At 42.5% G+C, this 15,479-nt stretch overlaps 1 protein-coding gene and 1 pseudogene across 2 annotated transcripts in view; one reads left to right on the top strand and one right to left on the bottom strand.

Annotated features, from left to right (window-relative positions):
* Positions 1 to 15,107, bottom strand: part of YTHDF2 (YTH N6-methyladenosine RNA binding protein F2) — a 31,969-nt gene extending 16,862 nt beyond the window's left edge. The window contains exons 1-4 of the mRNA XM_082613586.1: positions 14,764 to 15,107; positions 14,244 to 14,268; positions 13,592 to 13,671; positions 9,056 to 10,642 (exon numbers count right to left, since the gene is read on the bottom strand). Coding sequence (XP_082469712.1) covers positions 9,056 to 10,642; positions 13,592 to 13,671; positions 14,244 to 14,268; positions 14,764 to 14,790 — 1,719 coding nt within the window. The 5' untranslated portion in view covers positions 14,791 to 15,107. The remainder of the gene's footprint in view (positions 1 to 9,055; positions 10,643 to 13,591; positions 13,672 to 14,243; positions 14,269 to 14,763) is intronic.
* Positions 3,811 to 4,713, top strand: LOC309799916 (large ribosomal subunit protein eL6-like; annotated as a pseudogene). Its single transcript has one exon. The product of its transcript is annotated as a large ribosomal subunit protein eL6-like (transcript).
* Positions 15,108 to 15,479: the final 372 nt, after the last annotated feature.

Raw genomic sequence — 15,479 nt, 5'->3', positions numbered from 1 at the left:
TAACAAAGACATATGTCAGAACTTCACTGGCTTGTCAATTTGAGCAACTTCCTTGCTAAACTGGATAATAATTTTCAAATTCTGGAAGACTAATTCCTCAAATTTTGTTTTATTCAAAATATGTCAGGGATAGAGACATGACACACTTAAGTTTAATCTGCATTAAGGGAATTCCCTGAGTGGTTAGAACTCCGCTCTACCACTGCAGGGGGCATGGGTTCAATCCCTGGTCGGGGAACTAAGATCCCACATGCCTTGTGGCAAATCTGTATTAATATTTTCTCCATCCTTTTTAGTCTAGACAATCAACAAAAATCAAGTCCTGATTTGTATATAGCATTTGTCAATTTCCATGGTGTCAATAACATGGCTGACCTCAAACTACCAATGGAATACAGGAATACAGTGGAGCTGAGAAGACATGTGCAAAAGCACATTATATACTGATACAGACATAATAACTTTAAGAGTGATGAATTTAAATATTACGGTTTAATGGTAATCATAATGGTATTCTAAGTTTATGCAGTTTAACTGTAACATATTACTAACTGTAGTTTACAATGTAATTCAATGTAAATAGAAAGGCATTTAAAACACCTTTTAATACAATGTATTTAATTTTTTTTTTTTTTTTTTGCACTACACAGGCCTCTCACTGCTGTGGCCTCTCCCGTTGCGGAGCACAGGCTCCGGACGCACAGGCTCAGTGGCCATGGTTCACGGGCCTAGCCGCTCAGCGGCATGTGGGATCTTCCCGGACCGGGGCGCGAACCCGTGTCCCCTGCATCGGCAGGCAGACTCTCAACCACTGCGCCACCAGGGAAGCCCGTATTTAATTTTTAAGTTTATGCAATTTGTTTAATAACGACTGTGTTTAACAACTAGCTTGCTAAAATTCTTGAAAGCTGAACAACTGGCTCACAATTAGCTAGCTCTAGCACATTATTGGACTTGGACATTTGAAGTACCAACTCCACCACTTGTTAGCTATGAGACCTTGTATAAATAACCTCTTTGAGCCTGCTTCCTCATCTAAAATATGAGAATGATACATTAGATGAGACAGCTAAACTTTTATGTATACCATGTGCCAAGCACTGTGCTATCATTTAAGTGCTGACTACCCAATTACTCATTCTATTTGCTATAGATCAAATGTTGTTTCCCCCATGAAGACTTTAATTTCCCCAAATTTATCACTTCTCCAGAAAGCCAAAATATTTCTTCATCCCTCTATTACAGCTCTTCATATTTTATCTATTTTGTTGTCCGCCTAACAACACTGTCTGGTCCTAAGCCAAAGATGGTGTGATGGTGCCTTGTTTATCTGTTCTATCCTAGCAATTAACACAAACATTTGGGGGCTTCCCTGGTGGTCCGCCTGCCAATGCAGGAGACACGGGTTCAAGCCCTGGTCCGGGAAGATCCCACATGCTGCAGAGCAACTAAAGCCTGTGGGCCACAACTACTAAGCCTGTGCTCTAGAGCCCACGAGCCACAACTACTGAAGCCCGTGCTCTAGAGCCTGCGAGCCACAACTACTGAGCCCGTAGGCCACAACTACTGAAGCCTGCATGCCTAGAGCACGGGCTCCCAACAAGAGAAGCCACCACAATGAGAAGCCTTCGCACCACAATGAAGAGTAGCCCCCGCTCGCCACAACCAGAGAAAAGTCCGCGTGCAGCAACGAAGACCCAATGCAGCCAAAAATAAAATAAAATAAATTTTTTTAAAAAACCACAAAACATTTGTTGAAAGATGGATACAAAGGGCATGCTTCAAAGAGATCCAAATTCAGTATCACCTATTCTCTTTTGGTCCTCCTTTAACAAGGCTACAGAAAAGCATTTTATCCACAAGGCAAGGAAGGTGGTGAGTAATACAAATAGAATTCCTTCAACCCCTGAACCCTACTGGCAGAAAACCAAGTAAATTTATCTGCAAGACAGAAGAAGACACAGACGGCCTTAGAATTTTACAAAACGTTCAGGCTTGCCATCCTGATTAAAACAGGATGCCCACTCACTAGCTCTGAAGAAGCAATTTAAAACAGTGGTGGAGTGGAGTACTGTTAAATGGAAAGAACAATACTGCATGGTCATTTATTTCCTAAAGATTTAATAGTAAGAAAACAATATATTTGGCTAAAGTGATGTTTCTTTCTTTTCTGATTTTTGTATCACTAAAACTTGGATATTTTAAATTTTTTTCTAAAGTTGAAAATGGAGCCAAGATGATTACCTCAAACATTTGTAAACAAGGGACTAAATGCCCAAGTTAAAGGGTTAGGAGGAAAAAGATGGCTGTAAGGAAAAAAAAAAACTTCCTTATATAAAGAGAAATATTACTTGTGCCAACACTACAGGAAAACTAGATTTTTTTTTTTGAAGGAAACATTTCTCAAGTAATCACTTCTATGTTCCTTTGCTAAGTCTTTATTACATTTTAGGTTATATTTTTTTTCATTATTACACAGTAAATATATTAATGAATAACTACCCAAACACCTAATCTATACTGAGATTCAATGAGAATCCACAAATCCTATCTGTCATCTATCTCCTTCTGTTCTCAAGTCCTTTCTTATGTTTTATATGTAATTAGTATTTAGGTCAGAAATTATAGAACACAAACAAAAGTAAGGTCTTACTAAAAAGACCTGTTTTGTACCGTCAATTCCTCTCCATGAACCTCAAATGTTATCTTGGGCCACCTAATCCTCTTCTACTCCTCGGTTTCTCTGATCTAAACTACCCCATGTGTGAATCTTCTCTACAATTTACCTAATAAAAGTTCTTTTAGTCTCTTCTTGAAACCCTCCTGTGACTAAGACTCCATTTTTAGAAAGTTCCCCCTTTATTTACAAAAATCTCCCTCCCTTTAACCTTTACCTATTGGTTCCAGTGCTGTCACTAGCATGAAGGATCATTTGATAACAGCTATCATATTCCCCTTATAAATCATCTCTACTAAGCTAAACACTACGATGAGAAATAAGATAACATGTATAAAGCACATTGCAGGAAGAAGTGAGCTATATATATACAGTAATGATACATATTATTACGAAGTACAGGTTCACCTTTACTTCTCCAAGTTTCCCAATGCCTTTCACTGAAGCTTACTTACATCAAGGACCTCCTCCATCCTAACTCAAATTAGACCTTACTCCTCATTCTCTTAAACTCTAGTACCTTTTTTTAAGCCAACTTTGTATCTCTCTCAGTAGATTCCTTCTATATCCAACTAACTGCATAAACATTTCATTTAACTCCCTTTTCCTAATCTCATCTCCAAACTTCCCTTCCTGGAAACCCATTCCACAAACTCCAATTAGACTTGTTCTTGAACTGTACAGGAATTCCTATTCCAACTTATTATCTCTACAGTGTTATTATCTATACAGATTTAGGCTGTTCTGAACCATGTTCACTCTTCTCAAAACACCTTTGGCTATCTTCTATACATCTTCCGAAGCTCAGCTCAGAGATCACTACTTGCAAGATCCTTCTATGATCAATCAACCCACACCCCAAGCTGGGTTAGGCAACCTTCAAGCTTCCAAACTGGCACCTTGTGCATACCTTGAGAAAACACTTTTCATTTTGTATTGTTTCTTGTCACTAACATAAGGCTCCGTGACAATACATACGTGGTTTCTCTGTAGTGTCTAGCACACAGTAAAGTTGTTCGAAGAAAAGATAAATAGCTTCATCTCAATTCTTAAACACCATAATAATTTTCAGTATGTCCAAACACACTCCAAGTCACCATTTTTAGGTCTTCTGCTTGAAAATCAGAATAATCCTAAAGGTAAAGAAATCCTGAGTTCTCATCTTGCAAGATGGCGGGTGAAAAGGCTGAGAAGCCAGATACTAAGGAGAAAAAACCTGAAGCCAAGAAGGCTGATGCTGGTGGCAAGGTTAAAAAGGTGAAGCAGGTTAAGAAGGGGAAGCCCCATTGCAGCCAAAACCCTGTCCTGGTCAGAGGAATTGGCAGATATTCCCGATCGGCTGTGTATTCCAGAAAGGCCTTGTACAAGAGGAAGTATTCAGCAGCTAAATCCAAGGTTGAAAAGAAAAAGAAGATGAAGGGTTTTGCTACTGTCACAAAACCAGTTGGTGGTGACAAGAATGGTGGTACCTGGGTGGTTACACTTCACAAAATGCCTAGGTATTATTCTACTGAAGATGTGCCTCTAAAGCTGTTGAGTCACGGCAAAAAACCCTTCAGTAAGCACGTGAGAAAACTGCACGCTAGCATCACTCCTGGGACCCTTCTGATTATCCTCACTGGGTGCCACAGAAGCAAAAGGGTCATTTTCCTGAAGCAGTTGAGCAGTGGCTTGCTACTTATGTCTGGGCCTCTGTCCCTCAATCGAGTTCCTCTGTGGAGAACACACCAGAAATTTGTCATTGCCACTTCCACCAAAATTGATGTCAGTGGTGTGAAAATCCCAGAACATCTCACTGATGCTTACTTCAAGAAGAAGAAACTGCGTAAGCCCAGGCACCAGGAAGGTGAGATCTTCGACACAGAGAGAAATACGAGATTACAGAGCAGCGGAAGGTTGATCAGAAAGCTGTGGACTCACAAATTCTGCGAAGAATCGAAGCTGTTCCTCAACTCCAGGGTTACCTCCGCTCTGTGTTCGCTCTTACAAACGGAATTTATCCTCACAAAGTAGTGCTCTAAACTTCTTACAAAGAACCAAATTAAATAATTCGGTCCAAAAAAAAAATCCTATTCTCACTTAATAGCAATGAAATTTTTTAAAATATACACCTTAAGCTGTTGTCACTATAGTAATATTTACTCTAGATCTGTCTCTCCTAAATCTCCCCTTAGCTTTCCAGTTATTCAGAAAAATCTTCACCCAAGTGCCTGACTGAGTCTAATGTTGGGCTAGACTTTAAGAGAATTACACAGCCCTTAGTCTCCCCTACTAGACTATCTTATTTTTCACTAAAGTTAAAAAGCTAGAAAGATAAGACAAAACTAAACCAACTAGGGACTTCCCTGGTGGCACAGTGGATAGGACTCCGCACTCCTAATGCGGGGGCCCGGGTTCAATCGCTGGTCAGGGAACTAGACCCACATGCATGCTGCAACTAAGAGTTCGCATGCCACAAATGAGGAGCCCGCGTGTGGCAAACTAAGGAGCCCTGGAGCCACAACTAAGGAGCCTGCCTGCTGCAACTAAGACCGGGTACAACCAAATAAATAAATATTGGGGGGGGGGGGAACTAAACCAACTATTTTATGAGGTTTCTTTAAAAAAAAAAAATCACTATTGCAGGGAGTACCTCTCCCTTTATGCCCCACTATTCCAAAGTTGAGACGGAGAAAAAGATTAACTGACTGCCATCATCTTCTGAATAGCTGACAGTAATACTCAACAACAACAAAATTTTAAGAGAAAAGCTCATATGGCAATATACAGCACAGGCAAGACCTTCAAAAAGCATATATCCTTTGACACAGCACTTAAGGATAGGTATGAATCAATATTTATATCTTAGGATGTTTACAAGTGTTATTTTAGCTGGAAAAAAATTATAAAGAAGCTGACATATTCAGTAATGGGGACTGGTAAACTACAATAAATTTTTGATAGAATACTATGAAGCCATCAAAAGTGATGTCACAGCTATATACACTGATATGTATAAAATAGATAACAAAAACCTGCTGTATAAAAGAATAAATTAAATACAATTCAAAAATTTTAAAAAAAAGTGATGTCACAGGGCTTCCCTGGTGGCTCAGTGGTTAAGAATCCACCTGCCAATGCAGGGGACACGGGTTTCAGCCCTGGTCTGGGAAGATCCCACATGCCACGGAGCAACTAAGTCCGTGCACCACGACTACTGAGGCTGCGCTCCAGAGCCCGTGAGCCACAACTACTGAAGCCCACGCGCCTAGAGCCTGTGCTCCTCAACAAGAGAAGCCACTGCAACGAGAAGCCTGCGCACCGCGAGGAAGAGCAGCCCCCGCTCGCCGCAACCAGAGAAAAGCCCACGCGCAGCAACGCAGACCCAACGCAAACAAAAATAAAATAAATTTTTAAAAAGTGATGTCACAGAAGAAATAACAATTAGAGGAAAGTTCTAAATAAATGCAGAAAGCAGTTTACAAAATAGTATCTGAAGTATACAACAAAGTAAACGAAGTCACTAAAATTTGCTCGAAGTGTCATGCCAGACAGATCCAAAATATCCAAGCCAGACAGATCTTGAAGGTTCTATGGTATTGAATTAGATCATGTGACAGAACAAGGCAAAAATGGCTGTAGTTCTGCTTCAGTGTGTTCTGCCAAGAAACATGCCCAATCACGGAACTTTAGAACAGCTGTGACATCATTTTCAGGATGAAGTTTTAAGTATTTCCCTACTGAGTTTCCATTTGGCTGGAAGATTTTTTTCAGTCTTGTAAATAATACCAAGGCACACATACAAACACCCCACTTAAGGGAGTCAATGCTTCAATGAGCTATCAGTCCCATTATCATGAAACTTGTTTTGTCTTGGAAGCCTAATAAAAACGGGAAGAACAGTTTACAGTCAGTTATGTAAGGATGTTAAAGGGTAACAGTGGGCAACACAGGAGTAAGGCAATACTGACTGAAAAGGTAGCTGGGTTTGGAAGCAATCACAGGGACCTTCCTGAAACCCCAGCAAGCTCTTCTTAAAGAAAGTAAACTAAAAAGTAATCTGACACAAGTATAATTGAAGCTTTTAAGTTTTTACTTTTGGTGGTTTGTTCACCAGCCTCAGAACAATTAGGATACTCATTCATCAAAAGTCTTTACAGAACGGTTTTAAGAACCATTAGTTAGCTTAACAAAGACCCTAAACCTTGATTATTATTACACTCACTGAAAACACAAGGCTAGTCAATGAATCTTACACCTACTTATGAAGTTTTATCATTCACTGAACCACTCAAGTGAATTTAATACAGATGTATACTTGATTAAAAGTGCACACAAATTAACAATCCTCAGACTTGCTACTTCACTTTTAAACACAAGCTTTCCCACTAGTTCTAACAAATACAAATTTATTTTAGCGGCTATGCTGCACATTCCAAAAAATATTCCTATCTTTGCCTTCTTGCTCTTAAATCACAAGATGTAGGACAGAACTTTGCAGATGAAAGTAAGCAGATTCTTAATATGTGACAAATACTATGCATATTTCAAGTAGTTAAACCAAGTACCTGGATGCCCCCACACACGTTCCTAATCTGCTATGCCACTACATGATGCCTAGAAGGCCACAGCCTCCTTCCTTGTTCCTCTAGAAACAGAAGCCTGTTAAGACATCTTTAGAGCCTTTCAGATGTTTGGCAAAAATAATCAAATATCTCTTTTCTATAGATTCTGGAGGATTTTAAGTTAAACTGTTAAACTCTAGGAAAGGGGAAGAGTTTAAAGAACTAAAAAGTACCAAGTTTTTTCTGACAGCCAACTTTCCAGTAACCTGGCTCTATCTCCCCAATACTTTCAGCATCACTGACAAGTATACCTCTATTTCTTATTTGTCTGTACACACTGGAAGACAAAGAGTCAACCATCCTGGGCTTCCCTGGTGGCTCAGGGGTTAAGAGAATCCACCTGCCAATGGAAGGGACACGGGTTCGAGCCCTTGTCCGGGAAGATTCCACATGCCGCAGAGCAACTAAGCCCGTGTGCCACAACTACTGAGCCTGTGCCCTAGAGCCCGCACGCCTAGAGCCCATGCTCCACAACAAGAGAAGCCAGTGCAATGAGAAGCCCGCTCACCGCAACTAGAGGAAGCCCGCAAGCAGCAGCGAAGACCCAATGCAGCCAAAAATAAAACAGTCAACCATCCTGCTTTTAGTTAGACAACTATGGACCTCTGATTCTGTGTTATGGAGGTCAAGAATCTACCAGAGCAAACTTACTTCTTTGAGTAGTCCTCCTCCCACTGCTCAAAGAAATAAGTCTTTATAGAGGCATAACAAGTGCCTCAGGTCCTAGATCAATTACATAAGATCCCTATGAATTAATGACAAATTCAAGGAAAATGTATTTACATTAAGTCTGTTAGGTTTTGTTTATTTTACATCTGAAGATAACCACTCAGGATTCTATCATTAATATATACATATGTTTTAAAAACATTTTCTCCTTGCCATTATCTTTTCACCTACTTCCTATACTTCAACATGTCTAACTTCTGGATAATATGATCTGCCCCAACCAGTATTTTATCATTTTCTTATGGTCCTAGAGTTTACACTCAATACTTGGGATCAAGCATTACCAACCCTTTCAAATAAATTCAACTCTTTACTTTGGAACTATTCCCTATCTCTCTGTCCAAGATTCCCACTTGTTACGGAGGAAAAGAGAAAGTGAATCTTTAGGGATACAACCAAATGTTAAGAGCAAGAGGCCAGCTTTTTCGGATGATCTGCTTTCCAAGTTTTATATAATTACCTTTTCTAATGGGAAAAAGATTTTGAAAAAAAAGTGATTAAGCAGAACACTACAAAAGACAGAAGGAAGAAAGGTCTGAGAAACATCCTCTTAACGCTGCCAGTTGTCAGCAGGCAGGCAGGCAGAAGTGTCAGGGCTTGGTGACACACCAACTCTTGAAAATAACCACAGTACCCCAGCAAGGCCAAAAGTTAATTCTGACAGAATTATTTTTTTCTCTGCCACATTACAGCCTCTATCTTCTCCTACTTTCATTTCTACGTTTCTATCACTTCAATTATTCCCTTTGTGTTTTTTTCAGACTCATTCTTCACCTCTTTCTGCATCATGTAAAGCCAGTTTCTCTATGGTTGTTTCTGCTTTCCGTTAACTTAAGCCCACATTTCTGTCCTCCATTAATGTTCCCATATTCTTTCACGCTAAGGTTCAAATAATAAGACCAATTATTCTCCATTAAGGCTTGAACTGTTAAGTGATACTTGTGTTATTTACAAAGCTTTTATTAATGGTTCGGTATAATACCTCTCCTGTTCTCTCTAGTTCCTTCTCCTTCCTTTAACGTCTTAAGAAGGGTAAGCTGGTTACCTTTTTAACACTTTCTTCTTCCTCTTGGCGTTTCTCATAGTGTGAGAAGTCATCAAAAATGGAAGTGGTGTGCTTGTAGCTGGCTATGATTTTCAACACCTGCTTAGCCTTTTCCAGAGGCACTTCCTGAGTGTCCCTGGAGTTGGTCACTGGTTTATTCTCGTTGTTCTCTAGGCGAATGTGTCGCAACTGGCTATTGGGAACGTCCTTCACAAAAATCCACCTGACATCAAAACGACCCTTCCATTTGTCCTGGGACCACACACCTGCACATGTGTTGTAGTCCACAGCAGATTTCATTTCTGCAACGCCACAGAAGTGTCCACTGCCGTTGACACTGAAAAGTAAGTAAACGGGGCCCTTCCCGTTCATGGAGCGATAAGCAGCATCCAGTCTCTTGTTACCATGCTCTGTGCTGCACCAGATGTTATACTTAATGGAACGGTGGATATCGTCCTCAGAGTAGCTCTTAATGATGAAAACCCGGCCATGTTTCAGATTCCAGTCAAAATCCTTGGGGTTATAGTTATTAATGGACCGCAGCTTCTCCAACACTGGGTGAGGTTCTGAAGGAGTAGATCCAGATCCAGCCTGAGACTGTCCTACTCCATTACCATCCACCCCATTATGACCGAACCCACTGCCACGGTTCCGAGGTGCTACCCAGCGGGTTGGCTGAGCTGCCTGTTGCTGCACTGAGAGCTGGGCAGGCTGTGGTGGTGGTGGTGGCAATGGCTGTGTCTGTTGCCCTACTGATGCCTGAGCCACTGGTGGGCTACTGTTAGCCTGCTGACCTACAGGCTGGGGAGACCCCTGGGTTGGCTGCTGACCTATGTTCTGAACCAAGGCCTGTGAGGGGGTTTTTGCCACAGGACCCTTGTTATCCCAAGTTCCAATATCCATGTTATGTTTTATTGGAGGTGGTGGAAGACTTGACCCTGCAATGCCATTCTTGGTCTTCAACTTGGGTTGCTGTTTTGCAGGCTTGCTAGCAATATCAGCCCAAGATGCTGGTTTTGGAGGAGCAATGGTAGCTGGAGGCAAACTATTGGAAGTCACGATGTTACTAGTAATGGACCCGCTACCAACAGCAGAGCCTACAACTTTTGGAACATTGCTTGCAACTTCTGTGCTACCCAACTTCAGGGCTGCCATCCCCTGGTCTATAGTATTCATGCCAGGAGCCTTATTGAGGGTCTCACTGGCAAAAGCTGACTGTCCATCAATCATGGCTCCACCTAAGGAGCTAGGTGCATAAGCATAATTGCTACTATATCCAGAGCTCTGAGTAGACTGTCCCTGAGAACTGTTATTTCCCCAAGCTGAGAAGTCAATCCCACTGGGAAAGAAATTAAAACCATGCTGACCAAGAAATGGAGTGCTACCCAGGGCTCCTGGTTGTCCGAACATTGCATCTGGTAGGAAGTGAGGCTCTCCGTTGCTCAGCTGTCCATAAGAAGTTAGATAGGGCATGGCTGTGTCACCCCCAGTAGACCAAGCAGCTTCACCCAAAGAATAGGAGAAGCCAATGGAGGGACTGTAGTAACTGGGTAAGTAGGAATCTGACATGGCAGTATATGCATTATTCTGTGGAAGAAGAAAAAAGGGTTAATTAAAACTAAACACAAAAATACATAAAACGACCAGGACACTTCCTCTCCCAATTAGTCACACAATTCAAATATTTCAGTCGTCACCATAAAAAAGGAAAGTGACCTTTTCAGATGGTCTCTTCCCATAAAATTGCTATTTTTATAGACTTAGATAATACTTTGATTTAATAATTGAACTGCTTAAACATTTAAAATTAAACTGACATACACTAAATACCAGCCTTACCTTTTAGTGCTACAATTCAGAAAAAGGAAAACCCGTCATCTCACTAAGTTTAAGTCTTCCTCTATAGATGTACTGAGATGATGCCTTCATTAAAACCACTATCTCTGGACTGAAAGAGTGGGAATAGTGGCAGAAAAAAAATATTCACAAGAGTTTCCTATGAAAACTTACCATATAATAGATAAAACAAAAATAACTGGAAATTTCAAGTTCTATCCCAAAAATCTGTGCAGCCATTCCTCAACCATAAACCAAAAATCAAGGTTCAGTACACCTACTCTATAGTAAAGCCTCCCGGCAAACCATCTGGGAACATCAAGAGATGCCACTATTTAATTATAACCTGGAAAGAAAATGCACACTGGCTTCCAGAGGATTCAAAACCAAAAAAATGCTGCTACCTGTTGTGCTTCACCTGTAAAAGTTAAGGCCGTAAGCTAAAATGCACACCTAACTTTTTCATTAAAAACAGGAATATAATTCTAAAGACACAGTACAGTCCACGTCTTTAAAAAAGGAATCATCCTTCAGAATGACAACCAGAAATAAAGTTATACGCAACTAGTCTTCACATTAGAAGGTAGATTACATTGCAGAAACATTCTTACTTTCATTTATACTGACAGTTCTTTTTTATAAATCCTATAACTCACAAAGTACTCCCTTAAATGAGAAGCCAGAGATACACAGAATTGGTTTCTATAGATATAGACTCAGCTCAACTCAAAAATAGGCTACTTTAACTTCAAAACAGCTCTGGTATCTAAGAATCCACTAACTAGTCAATAGGGAGTTTTGTTCTTAAGAGACCCGGATGACCATAACTATGTCAGGCCTTAAGCGTGTATTACCAAAGCCAATAGTACTTCTTCCTAGCCACTAAAACACATCTCCTGAAGATTAAATATTTCAACTAATATAGTTTGATAAAATGGTGGCGCTTTTCTCTGCCAATTCAAACACATCTCCTGAAGATTAAATATTTCAACTAATATAGTTTGATAAAATGGTGGTGCTTCTCTCTGCCAATTCTAAATTTTCTTTTAAAAACCTAAGTCTTTCACATATACCCTCAAGTTTAAGAGAAGTCTATTTCTCGAAGACAGTGTTATAATTTTAACAGCCCCAAATCCATTATGAATAAGAAATTCAGTCCACCCTTAATAGATTAAGGCTGAAGAATTATTCCAATATAAGGTGATGAAAAACTGGTTAAACTAATAAGAACCTGCTGAATAAAAAAGTAAATAAAATCCAAAAATTAAAAAAAAAAAACTGGTTAAAAAGTAGATGAAATAGCCTTGACAGACTAGTCTCAGATTATGTCTATTCAACCAAAATTTATATTCCCCCCCCAAATTTTTCAAAAATATTTAAGCTTTAGCTTACTTAACAAATAAAAAACAAACACACTTAATATCACAGGTTATGCCACTATAGAGCTGAATGCCTACACCTGAACTGGCAGGTTCCCACATGCCCCTGAGCTCAAAAATCTGAATTACACAATGTTTCACAAGAACTACCTAGAATTACGTTTCCAAATGCTCCCACTCTCCTTGTTATAATGATTATGTAAGCAAAGTACCTCAAGAGCAAGAACCCATTAACAGTTCATTCCTCTACTTCCTTCCCTACTTTTCCTGATTAACTAGTTGTCTTCTGCAAAAACTTTTTTCTAATCACTTGCTTAAGTGGTTTCTACACTTTCAATTCAGAAAATTCTACACAAGGCATCAAAAAGTTTTATGTAAGCATTAGGCCCAAACATGCGCACGCACTAATGTCAAGTTATTCAAGACTGTTATGCGTATCATACACCATCTGTTCAGAATTTATATAAATGTTCCACAAACTTTTTCCTCTTTTAGGATATTCTGAATGTGTTGTCAATTTTCCTTTTGGTTTATTAGTCTGGTGAGTTACAACTTTGTGCCTGTCTTTGGGATCCAAGACAGTAACACAGAAGAACTGCTAAATCAAAGAAGTCTCTGTACACAGTTCATGTTCATATATGGACCTACATGCAACTAACCTTCATATCAGAAGACAGATTACACTGCAAAAACTGGAATTCCATCATTCTTGATCTCTGTTCTCAACAGTATTTTATTTTCCTTCAACTCCATTTTGTAAATACTACAGCACCCCTAAGAAGCCAGATATATACAAAATTGCTCTTTACAGATGTAGATGGAGCTCAACTTGAAAGAGTACCCAGCTCCAAAATAGTTCTGATGACCTAAGAACCCACTAACTAGTGACTAGACAAAACGAAGATACTCAGTTCTGCAGCACTGAATAAAGTTCAGGTGATTTTATGTTAGTTTTTCCCATCACGTATGAATCCAATTTTCCTAACAGAAGAATGCCTGGGGGATGAAAACATTTAACCCCGGCAAGTATTCCTACGTTCTGCACTGTCACATTCTTGCCAGGGAGGAAGAGCTACTCGGACAAGTGCTGCTGTTAGTACGCTGTAAACTGTTATCAGTTCTAGCCTCAGAGAATGGTATGTTTGCTCCCAACAGAGATAAGAACCTTAACAGCCTATGACATTTGTAGCAACTGGCTTTATAACATATTGACTGATATTAAGAAAGTCATCCCCTGAAAATGAGATTTACTGATAGAGCAGAGAAAGACTAATGGTATACTGCATCCTCTGATCAAGCATGAAAATGGTTAACTACTCACGGGCCTTGCCTGTGGACTCAAGTACGGTTCAAAATCATCATCATTTAATCCATCCTTTTGATGTACAGATCCATTTTGTACTAAAAGAGAAAAAATTCAAATTAGGAGTGTCTCAATCGTACAATCCACCTCCCAAATTAATCAAATACCTCCTAACCAGAGAAAAACCATACTACACAGAGCACATAAGTTTGGGTTTCGAAAGGATAAAGATGAGAGTGAATGCTGAGCAACGTTCGTCAGTAAAAATGTCTCCCTCCACCCAGAGCAAGTTGATCTAAAAAGGTCATTTTATTGGCTCCTCTAGATTTCTATTCCCTCCCGCTTCCCCTCCCCCATCACATGTGAGCACTTCCAGAGTGCGATCCACGAGGATGAAAAACAAAGGCCTTCTAAGACCTACAGGAAACTAAGGACCTGGGACATTTCAAAACCGAATCCACCCCCACCCCTAATGAATTACTCCTTGTTCACTACAAAGCTGTTCGCCAGCTGCAGGAACACACCGAAAGGGTCAAATACTTAACTGTGAGGCACCTGCAAACTAAGCGGCTTCCGAAAGGTCCTCTCCCCGGGGCGCTTCCCGGAGACCCCGCCCCCCCCCACGCGGGGTCCCCCGCCCGCCAGGGGCCACCGGCGGAGCTGGGCTCACCTTTGTTTCCTTGACCTTTTGGTCTCTGCGGGGGAAGGAAACGTCGCCGAGCAGCACATCGTCCGAAGAAAAAACGGAAAAGGAGAGACAAATTAAAGCCGGGACCGATACGGGAATAAAGGCGCAGGCCTAAGGAGAGGCGTCAGGAATGGGGTGAGGGGGAGGCTGAAGATGGGAGGCGGGGGAAGCGCGACGCTGGCGGGGCCCAGGGGGAGGAGGGGGGCCGCGCCACAAACAACGCGAGGGGACCAGGGCTTCAAAGAAGGGGAAGGAAACAAGAGAAAAACGAGGCCCGCTGAGAGGAAGGGACGCGGCGCGGCCGGCGGTCTCCGAGGCCCAGTGAGGAGCGGGGAGAGCGGGCCGAGGGCGAGGCGCTGGGCGCGGCCGGCCTGAGAGCCTCAAAATGAGGCCCGCTAAAGGCGCCGCCTCGGCTCGGCCCGACCGGGGGCGGCGGGCCCGGGCCTAGTCGGGCTCCCTCTCGCCACACACAATGGCCGAGGCATGCGGGCCGGGCCTGTACCTGCTCCAAGAGGCTGCTGGCCGACATGGCTCTCGGATCCTCACGGGTGGCGACGGCGGCGGACTCTCCTCAGGGTGGCGGCGGTAGCGGATGAGCCCCGGCGACGGGAGCAGGCGGCGCAGCGGCGGCTTTTGTCCCTGACACTCGGGGGCCTTGGCGGACGCAGCGGAGACACAGCGCGCGGCTCGGGCTCCGGCTCCGACTCGGCGACGCTCTAGCCCGACAGCTCAACGCCCGTCTCTATGCCTTTACGCGCGCGCCCGCCCCTCGCAGCCGAAATAAGGGCGCCGAGCAGCGGAGGCGGACGGCGCGCACGGCGCGACGCTGACTCTCACATTCGCTCACCCACGCTGAAGGGGCCCGGCGCGAAGCACTCCGGGAAGGCAGAGGTGGGGCCGCAGCGCCCTCTGGTGGGCTGGAGGAGCGGAAGCGGCGCGCGCGGCTTCCCCGCCCCCACCGCTTCGGGATTGGGGCCTAGGAGGGTGGGGGCGGCCAGGGTCGCACCACGAGGTTTTGACTAACAGCTGGAGGGAAGGGAGTAGCTCTAGCTTGGGGGAACCCACAAAAGCTGGGTTTTCACTGAAGAAGCGAACCCCGAAGGCTGAGAGGCCTTAAAATAAACCTGCTTCCCAGTTGCAGATGGCACCCCACCCCCATATGGGGGGGAACACGAACAGGAGTCACAGAGCCCTCAGGGAAAGTTCAAGGGGGCCCTG

The sequence above is a fragment of the Mesoplodon mirus genome, assembly GCF_964341445.2.
Source record: "Mesoplodon mirus genome assembly, chromosome: 3".
Classification (NCBI taxonomy): Eukaryota; Metazoa; Chordata; class Mammalia; order Artiodactyla; family Ziphiidae; genus Mesoplodon; species Mesoplodon mirus.
This window is presented reverse-complemented; position numbering and strand designations above follow the sequence as displayed.